Raw genomic sequence first — 12,942 nt, 5'->3', positions numbered from 1 at the left:
CACTAAGGTGGCTTAAAGCTTGCTGCTCAACAGCCTCCTTACCCTATCCATTTTAATGATTGCTGACAAAATACCTGTTCTTCCACACTGGGCATAATACATTAAATGATCCAAAAAGTATAACCTCAGTGCAGTCACGTTAATCTCATCTCAAGGACGTTATCACAGAATCACTGAGGTTGGAGGGGACCTCTGGAGATCATCTAGTCCAGCCTCCCTGCTCAAAGCAAGGTCAACTACAGCAGGTTGCGCAGGGCCTTGTTCAGCCACATTTTAATATCACCAAGGATGGAGACTCCACTCTTGCTAGGCAGAGGTTAGAGCACCTGGTATTCCCAAGTGGTTTCCGATCCAAGTACTAACTAGGCCCATCCTGTTAGCTTCAGAGATCAGAGGAGGTGGGGTGTGTTCACAGCGGTAAGGCCACATGCATTATATGCCACTATACTTTTCAGATCGTAAGGAGATATCTGGACTTCTTGCCCTTTTCTTTTTCTAGTTTGTGGGAGTCAGAACAATAGTTTAACTGATGAGAAAAGGTGATTGCACCTCCACAAAACAAGCCAGAGAATGGTTTTGAAACAAACATTCTCAGTATCTTTTGAAGTGTTTTCCACCCTCACCCCGCAAGTCTTCAGCTATCCACCCTTTAACCACTGTATCATACTCGGCCCCATGGCAGCATAGCAAATAACTCATTTTGTTAGCATCCTGGAAAGACAAGCACAAATCTATAGCAACCAGCCTACTATTTCAACTAGAGGAGAAGCTCTGTTGCTTTTCTGTCTTCAAGAAAAGCCCGAATATGCACCTTGTAAAGAAAAAGAGTGAGCAACTGTCATTTATACATACATTCACACTAAAAACCTAATGCTTTGTAAACACAATGACTTAAAAGTTACTAGCCAACTGTTCTTAAATATAACTTAGTTCTAAATATTTCTAAGTCTCTGGCCAAGAACAGTGGTTATACAAATTTTCTAGACCATACTCCTTTCCTGAAGGGTAATTCAAGACAACTTTTGATTGAAAATAATACGCATTCAGTATCATTTGGCACATTCAAACAAGTATCTTGAACGTCTGGACATATAGGATTGGTAGAGTTCTGTTGTAATTCACACAAGCACGAGAAAAATCAGAAACCCAACATTCACTGTATGAATGAATATATATATTGTTAAGCCTAAAATTATTTCATTCCACCTAAAGCCATAGAGACATTATAGGCACTCCTGCCATGCTTTATACCTCAGGCTACCCCAGCATATTCTTAAGTTAAGAATGCATCCTGTGATAGCACCCAGAGGTCAGCATCCAGGCTGCAGTAGCAATGCCATCCCTCCTATTCTTGGTAGAAGTTCCAATTTACTTTCATACTTTCCAGTACTTTGTAACAGGAGCCACAAAAATCAAGTTCATTTAGTGGTCAGAGATGAGGAAGCTCAAATGGTACCAACCATTTCAACACTCCTACATACCTAATTTGTATGCAAGTTAAATAAAAAAAGCATTGCAAATTAGAAATGAAGCCACTCTCACCCTTTTATTACAAGCAACACATTTGAATGGTGCGAGTGCTTCTGGCTATCGTACATGCTAAGAACTGACATACGATTCCAAAGCAACAGAGAAAGGAAAAAAAAAAAAAGAAAAAATCTTCAACTTGGATTTCCACAAAAGGCAGAACTCATCATCCAACTGTGTTTCTGGAAGTAAGTACACTTTACGAACAGTTGTTTTTTTGCAAGAAAAGGAGGCATGCACAGAGAGGGGAAAACTGTAAGCATTACTAGAAAGAGTCAAAGCAGAGACCAAAATAGCTTCAAGCTCAAACCGTCATGGCTGCACATTCCCCAAGATGAAATATATTCCAAAATATCAGAACTTCCCAATGTTCCCAAGATGCTTGCTCCTCAAGAAGCCTGTGCTTTAGGAAACTTACTTGAGGATTAGATCCCAGAACCATCAGACATACATGGAACTCACTAGCTTGTGCAAGTAAAATATCCATTTTTTCTGGAATATTTTGTATTACTAGATGTAAGGAATCCAATAGCCTTAACCATGCATTTGATGCGGAATCTAAAAGTCTTGGCACAGGACAAAAAGTTTGAGCTGACACAGAATTTCACTTCCAAAGATGTGAGCTAATACTCTTCCATAACAAGGTAAAAATACAAATTAAAGTCAAATGTCTTGGCAAATGCTTAACATGCAGGGCATATGCTAGAGGATAGAACAGTTGACAACTAAGATTCAAGACTATGTAAGACCTGTTTATGTAAAAAAAATAATTTTGGAAGTGTCACATGTATGGTTTCAGTAGTTTAGGGAATGTAGTTAAAAATTCTTTATTGCAGCATATCTAGTATTTATTAGAAGATATGGAACATTTTACAATCCCAAAATAGATAGAGAAAAACAAACCTCAGCTTCAATAGAAAGTAAGAATAGCTATCTCCTTATTAAGGCTGGAACTGCATCCTCTCATCTACTGCCAATAATAAACCTGTTAACAGGCTAAAAGCATGTTTTTCCTGAAAAAACGCTGTGACAACATATTTAAGACCACTTAGATATGTGGAGGGACTTGTATTTCTGGTATTTATTCCTACTGAAATATAGATAAGCCTATTAACCTACAGACAGGTAACACAAACGGGGCTGAGGAAAAAAGTCTTTTGCTTATAAACTGCCTTTGTGCTTAAGAAGATAAAGATATCCCAGACTAACTTCCTTACACACACACACAAAAAGAAAGCCAACAAAAACACCCTGATGTTTTAAACAAAAGAAGAAATAATAAACCTGCACAGGTCTTTATTGCCTGCACCTTTTTGGTATCTACATGGAAACATACAAAACTGAAGTTTCTTTCATCCTTCCTCAGGAGAGCCATACAGGACAGCTATACCATTCAGAGCTATTTTAGATCTCTCTAAACAGTACTGGATTGCACTGTGTAACATACACATAATTGCCCATAGCTGCTTCTTCCAGCATCTAAGCAAACTAACTTACGGAAAGGAAAACCAGCTGCATCGCAGCATTCCAAAAGCATTAGTTGACCGTAAGTAGGGTATGCTTGTGGGGATAAAGTATTTAACTAAGTGTTCACATACTGATTCAATTTTAGAAGACAAACTTGCATCTACGGTGCCCAAACTATAGAGCTTTAAAGGAATAAATATTGACCATGAAATTTAACATGCATCTTGCTGTATCCCAGTTTTGATCTATCAACAACAGAAAAACAAAAGCTGAACTCCTGGAAATTAGTAATAAAAGCCTTAGATTACAAGGATTGTGAAAGTCCTCAGTCCTGAAAGTACCAATTATACAGATTAAGCACCACAGATCCAATTATGTTTTAGGTATGCTGGAGGAGAAAGTGACAGGCTGGGCAACACTGAATTAGCTTTCACTATCTTAAGGATTGCCTCTGTTTAAAGTAGATGTCAAGGCATACTAATACTCCAATTAAACAAAGCATGCACCCTGTGTATTACAGTTTCTTCTAACATGCTTTACCCCCTCCAAATTCTAAGCCTGATACCAAAAGAGGTTTTATTCAATCATGACTTCTGTTGAGGAAACAATGGGTATTGCCATATATTCTGCAAGTGATTTTAAACCTCTCCCCTCTGCACACGTGCGACTCTGGATGTTTTTAGAGGCCGATCTGCTCCATACGATTATTTTCACAATGTTGTACAGCTAACTAGAAATATCATCAGAAAGATTATTTCCCTTCATTTCAAGCAGAGTTGATCATCCAAGAATGGAAGCATTAATAGAATCGCTTAGGAGGGCGCCCATCTACATCACTTTAATAAAACTAATAGAAAATTTATGTAAAAAGAATTTCTGCTAATGCATAAGGATTCCCTCTTATGTCGTCATGTGTGTCCCCCCCCAGGTTAAATGTTAAAATTGCTGAGCTAGAACTGGTTACAAGGTGATTAAAAACAAAGAAGTGCTTATAGCAAGAATAGATATCACTGAAAAATTCTGCAAGTCATAAACTAGACATTTTCCCAGAACTAAGAATGCCAGATGCTATCAGGACAGCCAGAACAGTACATTCTTTACTAACTTGCAGGTGATATAGGAAGAAACTATATTGAAGGAGGGAAAAATAATAATCTTCACATAGTACAAGAGAACCACCAAACAGACACCGAAGAGTTTCTAGGTCAACCTTCCAAAGTAACGCCATCCATCTTCAATTGTTTATTTACTTTATGTTTTCCTCAATTGGATATTTAATAAGTTGCATCAAGTTCCATCTTTTGGCGTTTACAAAAAAGCATGAAGCCAGGGGCTTCTGGGCCCAATAAAGAAGAGCCAAGAGTGGCTGGACCATGTAACATGAACTGCAAGCATCATGTATCAACTAGCGGTTACATTACTGCTCCATTTCACAAAGCCAGAGTTACGGATCCACAGAACTAAAAAGCTAACTTGTACTACCCCTGTTTAACACAGGGTGTGGGATTACATTAAAGTTTTCAAAGTAACAGGCATATGCATTGGACCAATTTCAGAAGGATACCAGTCACAGCAAATAGAAGACATAACAGCATATAACAAAAGTTTCAATAGCTATACTTTTCTAGGTTTCCAATTTCATATTGGAAATAGCGATTGAAAGCATCTGGAGTTCTGAAGTGCCACTGTTAATAGCTTGTATGACTTAGTGACGGGAAAAAAAAGATTCTAGGAAATCAATTTTCAAAGCTAATACGAGGTGCTCAAAAATATTACAAATTAAGCCTTTTAACAACTTTTACCATTAAGCAAGGAGGCACAGCAAACAAAGTAAACTACTGTCAAGCTATAGCATTACCTATTTCCTGCTATTGAAGAACATGCAATATAAACAATAATAAACAATTATACTCTATCACTTTAAGTTGTTAGTGAGATTCACGTGTGAAGTTTATTTGCTTATTTTACTAATGGTATCTAATGAGTTGATGGTTAGTGCCATAAAATATTCATGCTACTGTGAAAATGTGATGTTTGTTCTATTTTAATGAGTGCTACATAGTCCCATGCATGGCATTAAATACAACTAGAAAGAATATATATTAAATTTCATACCCCTGTGTTTAATAGACTGAGAGCAGATATTGACGCAAGACTGCCAGAACTGTCATCCTAATGAGAAAAACAGAAGCAAAGCCTTAGTGAATAAATGAAGGAAAAGACCATTACAATATAGCAACATGCAAGCCAAAATTTAAATTCACATGTAGAGTATTTACACTCTATGTTTGAAGAAACATAACATGGCTGTTCCTCCTTCTCCAGGCCCCAAAATACACAAACACACATACAAAGACTTTCCACTTGTGCAAGATGTCTATAGACATCTATTGGGCTATTCTTCTGTTTTAATTGAAGTTTTCTATTTTCTACCATCAGCACCTTTGCCTGAAGGGAGATCTTTTTCCATGGCATTTCTCAGGTGCATGACAAACGGCATTCCCTGATACACTGTCTCTCCCTAGTCCACATCACCCATAGAAGTAACACTTATTAAACACTAGCCTTGGAAGATAGGCTGTTAAAAAGGAAAGAACAAAACATTGTCTATAGGCCCACACAAGAAAACAGAAACTGTTTGCTCTGAAAATGAATCTCGAAGACCTTGCCTTCATTCAGCTCATGTTAGATTGCATCTCACACCCAACTATATCTTCACCTATAAGCTAATTAGCTTTAAAGCTTAAAATGAATACTCAGGAATAGTACTCACACTGTAGAGAAAGGGAAGAGAAACATAACTGGACTTGCATAAGCATTTGGCAAGAAACAAAATACTAGGGTAACTTTCAAACAGAACTTTCACATTAAGTGTTTAGGTTTTTCTATTTAACATGAGAGGGTAGAAAACGTCATTAAATAGCACAGTGACTTAGAGAGGGCCTTTCAGTCCCCCACCTTCCCCTCCCGCCACGTTGTAATTAATATTTCTAAACTGAAAGCTCAAAAGTGGACTACACCTCAACCTCACTGGTGAGCTTATGAGAACTAAGATACATTTGTAAGGCTTTGAGAAAGTCACTTAAATTAAGAGTAAGATTCTAAGCAGCAATATGAAACCCCTCATACCACATTGCAGCAAGGCAATCGGGCAAAAGCATGCCCAACTACAGGAGACCCTGTACAACCACAGCTCTGCAGGTTTCCATTCAAAAGTCAAAGCTGGTTTTCTAATGGAAGAGCCAAGCTTAAAGACATTGAGGTTGGGGGGAAAGACACAGCCGTTGCTTTTAAGCATTGGATTACAGTACCTGGAAGAAGGAAAATAACATTGAAGGCATGATAAAAAGCTTATTTCTGAACGTATCTGCAGTGTTCTTGTACCATGCATACCTCAGACTAATAAAAAGCATTTTAAAGGCTTCTTTCTCCCTTACCATACTATTTTATCTTTTTCAGTACTGAAGTACCATGCCAGCCTCAGAAGGATAAGGCTTATATAAAAAAACCCCACCACCAGAACACACAAAACACTTAAAGTCTATAAAAGACAGCATCTTTACCACCTGAATATTTTTGCTAAATCCTATCCTTTTGGAATTTGATACAGCCTACCTAGGCAATGATTTTGCTATCGCAGCACCTCAAGCTCACCATCTAGGTCTGCTTAACCTGCAAAAGCTCACTTCTTAAGAGAAGAAAAAACAATTATTTTTATCTATGCCATCCTTTGCTAAAGAAATTCAAAGGCCCAATAGAGGGGGAGGCATCCCATCAAAAAGAGGATCCAGAAGACCAAAAAAAATCTAGTGTCCTACCAAATCAAAGTAAAAGAAGTTCTATCATTTTTATCACCTCGAGATTGTTTCTATATTCTTTGTTTCCCTAAAACCCAGCAACTTCCAACAACAGAAATGAAAATATGTACAATGCTTATGCTTTCTTTTTCAAGCTTTAGGAGGAGAAAGTTTGCTTCAATACTCTTCATAGTTGACCTCAAAGACTTTTTTTTAAAGAAAAAAAAACCCCAGCAATCAGAAGAATTCACATCAGCAGAGTCAACGCCTCTGCGGTATTTTCAAAATATTAGTCCCATGCTCACTGTAGAGTACTCCCCTGAAGATACATTTGTGCCACCAACATAGCAGACATCATGAGAAGTTCTCCTTGACAAGTTCTCCTTGTCAAAGCAGCTGGGTAAGCCCTGGTACTAGGAGATGAACTGTATTTTATGTGCTTTATGCAAACAAAAAGGAGAGACATTTGTCTCACTGGGGTCCTACTGGTTGCATTACCATTTTACTGACAAGATAATAATTGCAAAAGTCTAAAACACTGGGGAATGCCTTTGATTTACCTCTAGCATAGCGTTTCACTGACTATATGTGTGACTCTGGAAAGATGGTGGACATTTCTTGAGAATCTGACTGCTACAGTGTCTACAAAGAAAACCATCACAGCCTTCTCACTGCTGCTAGTAAACAAATTGTTATTCAGGTGTTACATGCTCCTTGCAAGACCAAATACCCCCATTTATTGTCTGTCCTGGTTTCAAGGCAGTTTGTCACCAACGTATTTCTACCTATACTGCTAAACAGGCAGAAGTCCTGCCTTTCTCTTCTCTCCAGTAGTAGTGCAAGACGAGCCAACATGACTTCTACCTAGATAACTGTCTGCTCAAGAACTGCTCTTATGAAAAAGCATCTAGCACTGTATTTACCTACTTCTTTCAGATATTCAAATCCTTAGATTTGTTGACAAACATGCCATATACACTTTTTAAGCATTAGGAGCTTCATGCATTTTTAAACTGAAACAACAAAGATTGGAGGGAAGAGTTAATATTGCAAGTTAGAAGGTCTGAGTCGTATGAAAACTGATTCAAAATGCATCTGTTTGTCTGAAGAGAAACCTCTGACAACTCCTGTCCCTGGGAGTTGTGCTGATTCAGCAAATGCAATTTCTCCATTAGATTTCAGACCAGAGATAATGACATCAGAAAAATATGCAAGTGAAGACACTGGTTTTTTAGCCCTCAAGTACAGTGTTTTACTTTTTTTTTTAAGATTTCAGAGCCACCCAAAAATAGTATTTTCAGAGGTTAGTTGTAGGACAGTGACACAGTCATCAAAATCAGAGTTAGTATTTAACAGACTAAAATTAATACCTTCCATTTTGTACACAAGGTGTCAGCTTTTGTAAAAGATGGCTTTACTTCACTTCTGAATAAGCAATCATTTCTAAATCACTGCAAGGTTTTCATGGTGTGTCAGATTTAAATAGAAGCTTCCCCCCCTTATTTAAGGCTGTCACTGACAGTACTTTTAAAACTGACGTGTATTTCCATATTTTGAGTTTACTTTAATTCAGGCATATTCGGGAAAAAAAGTCACCATGCTGCTTTAAACAAATTAATAAAAAGTATTCAAAACTGCTTTAATAAAAAGCAAGAGCTAAACTTAATGACTTGATATTCAGAATCATTTTGATCATAGATTAAAAGCTCTTTTCTTTAACCATAAGCACAAAGAATGACATTGAGCTTGTATTTTTAAACAGAACTTGCACTTCAGTCAATACACACCAAAACGTTACACATCAGCCCACAAGTCGGTTTCTGCTTTAAATGCTTCTACATTAAAAAATTTCGGCAGTCTAATTTAAAGCAGATTTCTGTACAGACTGAAAAGAATTTACCAGACTGATCATTAATGACCACATACTTCTTATAATAGCCAGTTTTATTAGCTGCAGTTCATGAAAAAAGGCACACTTCCTAAAACCAAACGCATTTGACATTTGCAGTCCTAAGGAGTTGCTATTTTCCCTTTTTAAAAAACAACGAAGGAAGGAAGCCCAGAGGAGGGAGATGTCCAGCAAAAGAGTTGGCCTCAATCACATCCTGCTTGGGCAGCTCTAAATCCAAGGAGAGCCGAGCGTGCCAGCAGCTGCGAGCGGGGAGATGCAGCTGCCAAGAACTTTCAACCTCTGACCCAGTTCGAGCTAGAGCATCTCGCCCAAAGCATGCTGATGGCAGCACAGCTGCGGGGGACTCTGCCATCTCCCCAGCCAGACAAGCCCTGCAGGTTGCTTTTCAGCTAAAATATTTTTCTCCTTCTACGTATGCTAAGAAACTTGCAAAGACATTATTTACAGTAATGTTCATTAGACAGTCTCTGAAGGCAGAGCTGGCTAGCATCGTTGTCTGAAAAGTGTCTGAACCAGCATCCCAAATTAAGTTTCCAGCTTTTCTTGGAAGTTGTTCAAGATATTAGAATCACTACCTGACTTCTCTGTAGAGGCCATGTCTAGTTGATAGACAGTGACTGGGAGCCGCAAGCATTTATTTAAATGTAATTATCAATTTACTACATCATCCTTACCAAAACAAAGATAACACAGGAGGCTTCCATCAGCCAGGATGGAAACAGGGCATGTGAGCTCTACCACCCTTTTGACTATAATCTACAACAATGCCATTTTTTTCTTGTTTTACTAATAGGAAAGTCCTTTAAGCTTCACAATATTGCCATAAAGCTTTGATGTAAGTATTATCCTTACCCAAAAGACTTCCTCCTCCTATTAATTACAAAGGTTTTCCTGTTGTGAGTTAATTTTTCTTGCAAAAGGGCTTCTTAAGATCTCATGCTTCATCTGAAGGATGCTGACTCATTACTGAGTTTCCTTAATCAAGGAATTATTTGCACCCTCCCAAAGCTGGCCACTGGCATCAGTAAAGTCACAGAACTTTGTGTTCAACCATGGGGAATGCCATAGCTGTTCAGGAACGGCAAGATTTGTTGCTAATAATAAAACTATCGTAAACTCCCTCACAGGCAGCTTGCCTACAGCTTAAGCCCATTCTACTTGCATAGCCTTACACCTAGAAGCTCATTTTACAAAAGCTGGTAAACAGTGAGTAGCCGTTGTTCTGACCACAGATGGCTAAAAAAATTGGGAAAAAAATGCAGGTTTTGTGTTTCAGATCACACTTGATCCCTTGACTTCAATTTAGAAAGTCAATGCAGAAGTTTGTACAGACACTCCATGTAGGATATAAGTATTCTGTCAGGTTCACAGAATTACTTGTGAACAGAACATATTAAGCTTTAATTGTATTTCTATCAACTTCTTAAAGGCCTCATAACTGCATTCTTGCCTATATTCTTTTCACTCACATGTCCTGCATAGTGAGGAATTTAGTCTAGGGACTTCAGTCAGTCATTCAGAAGTGAAGATACTATTTTCCACTGATCTTCAATAACCAAGTGTGCCTATATTCATTCTAACCCATCGCCAGCTTGGCAAATCTGAACATTTTTGAGAAAAGAAGCCATTGGCTTTTCTTCAGAGGCATATGCACGAGGAGCTATACTGTAAATTTTAAGCGCACATGCAAGACATTTGACATATGTTAAATATGGAGTCATTAGGGTCACCTCAATTTAAGAATCAAGTTTTCTCAGGTATTGTAGATCTAACTCTGTGCAGAGTACACCGTCAATCAGGATCCCCCTTTGATAACTGTATATCTTAGCTCATGATGCTTTATCTGAAGACCATGCATGCTTTAGCTAAAATAGAAGCTAAAAATATTAGCTATTACTGACACATTACTCAAGATTATATAAATCCAATAATGACCCTAGTCTGGCAACCACTGTACCACAAACCACATGACTAGTGGCTAGGACCAACTCAATCATGTTTAAAGACAATACATTGTTTTAATATATCTGCTTTTCTGCCATTTCAGAGAAGTTAAAAAAATGGGAACACTACAGTTTAAAAGAAAAACAGTCACTGAGGGACAACAGGATAAGAAAATAAGACTATTTCTGCAGACCATGACTTGGTCTCCAGAACAAACATCTTCGTTACCAGAAAACGGGAAGCAGATGACTGGTAGCATTGTGCACGCTCTCCGTTTCTCAGGATGGAAGAGACATCTGGATTTTTACCACAGTATTTTCATAGCACAAGGCCAACAGCATTCATCTGCAAGTAAACTAAGAAAGAACACTTGCCCTCTCTCACCCAAAAAGGGAAACCATTTAAATAAGGAAAATTGTATTTGAAAATGTTGAAGAAGCACCCAGTTTACTTCAGAGTAAATAGCACTTGTTGCAATCTCATCATTTTCCTACATTTCATTGCGTGACAAGTCCCATTACACTGAAGTCCTTCAAAAAGAACCTCTTGTTTTTCACTTTAGTTGCTCCCAAAAGGCCCTCTTCGCCATGAAGCTCTTTCTAGAAGATGACTGAACACTGCTTCATTCACAGCCATTTGCACCTGCCAAATACATCAGCTTATATGGAATTTGAGAAAGGAGACAAAGAGAAAGCAGCTCTGGAGATTCAAATTACTGTTTTCACCAACACAAGGGACATTCATATTTCTTAGGTCAACAAATCTTTCAACTTCAGGATCGCATGTTAACATTAAGTTACATTACCAATTGCTCATCTTTAAAGACTATGCCATTTTATTATTATTTTATCGAATTAAAGACAGATTCCACAGGAACGAACATATGGAAGTACAACTTGGTATCAGGGGAAGGAAATCAGAATTACCTTTCTGTAGTACCCCAGTAACTCCAAAACAAGTTCAACTTACAGTACTATTTTGAAACAAAACTACCTTGAGTGAGATTAAAAGTCTAAATGAAGCAAGATTACATGTTTCAGGATTCTAAGCAATTTGTCACAAGTTACCCAGATAGTAAGTCTTCCAGGCAAGAAGGACTATGGAAAGATGAGTTAGATAAATTAAAAAAAAAAAAAACAGTTTTGTAACACTAGAGTATCCAAGAATGCTTTAAGAGGATAAATTTTGCTAGATTAATATCTAGTTTGAAGAAAACCTGAATATACAAGTATGACTATGACTATGGTTTTATTGCACAGAACAAGCAAAAGTAACTCAGAACTGAACTTCATAACGGGAGCCTAGAGTATTTCACAATCACTTTTGCCATTAAAAAAAATTGTAGCATATCATGTTAAATAAAGCAAAATTTTACAGCAAGTATTAATACAAGTTCTGATGTTTTGACCTAAACAGCTTAAAGGCTTTTTTGAACATGTATCACCTTTTTATAAGCACTGAGATGTACTGAAGAATGTACTAGATAATCATAAAACTCAAACTCCTTCTCAGTAACTACTATTCTTTAGACAAAGCCCCAAAAGAGTCTTCCCAGAGCACTCTATGGTTGTACAGTAAAAATGTGGAGATAACAGCAGAGAACTGCAATATCTATGCATTAATTTTTACAAGTTTTGTACCTAGAGTTGTTTGATGTTTACTCACCTGCTGAATAATTTTGGAATCTTTTGGAAGGTTTTCCCTGGGTGGGACTTTTCCAAACAACTTCCAACCAGGAGCACTTTGGACAGCAGGTTTGAGTTCCTTTGTCCTTTTAGTGAAAAAGTTTCTGAAAAGAGAGGAGGGTTTTCTTTTTGTTTATTATAAGCATATAAACAAATGATATTTGTACCCACTTACATTTCTTTAAACCAAGTTCACCACTGTAGAGATTTACAGCTCAGCAAATGCATAGTGTGCTACCTTAGCTTTCTCTTTTACTTTAAAATAATTAACTTGAAGTGGAGCAGCTTTCATTACAAGTGCTTTGATGCTAATATTTGTACTTAACACTCAGTTTTACCTCTGAATTCTATGCTACTTTATGCAACATCAGAGCTCTTTTAGTAATACTGGGCACTTTTTAAAATGTAAGTTAGCAGCATGCAACAGCTCTCTTGACTTTTGTTTGGGGTTTGTTTTAGCCTATCTTATGGAGCTATTTGGAGACTGAAAACAGCTGAAAAATCACTGTATAACTTACAGATTTAAGAAAGAAGCTGTGAACTATTACTTCTACTAATGCTTTCTGCAATCTTCACACCTTCAGCTTTCATAACATGGACTAGAAAACCA

The 12,942-nt window shown here is 37.5% G+C and overlaps 1 protein-coding gene across 1 annotated transcript in view; it reads right to left on the bottom strand.

Annotated features, from left to right (window-relative positions):
* TBC1D12 (TBC1 domain family member 12) overlaps positions 1–12,942 on the bottom strand; it is a 46,678-nt gene that overhangs the window by 15,191 nt on the left and 18,545 nt on the right. Inside the window, 2 exon segments of the mRNA XM_076338752.1 lie at positions 5,110–5,166; positions 12,313–12,436. Coding sequence (XP_076194867.1) covers positions 5,110–5,166; positions 12,313–12,436 — 181 coding nt within the window.

Source organism: Aptenodytes patagonicus, chromosome 5, assembly GCF_965638725.1.
Source record: "Aptenodytes patagonicus chromosome 5, bAptPat1.pri.cur, whole genome shotgun sequence".
NCBI classification, from domain to species: domain Eukaryota; kingdom Metazoa; phylum Chordata; class Aves; order Sphenisciformes; family Spheniscidae; genus Aptenodytes; species Aptenodytes patagonicus.
This window is presented reverse-complemented; position numbering and strand designations above follow the sequence as displayed.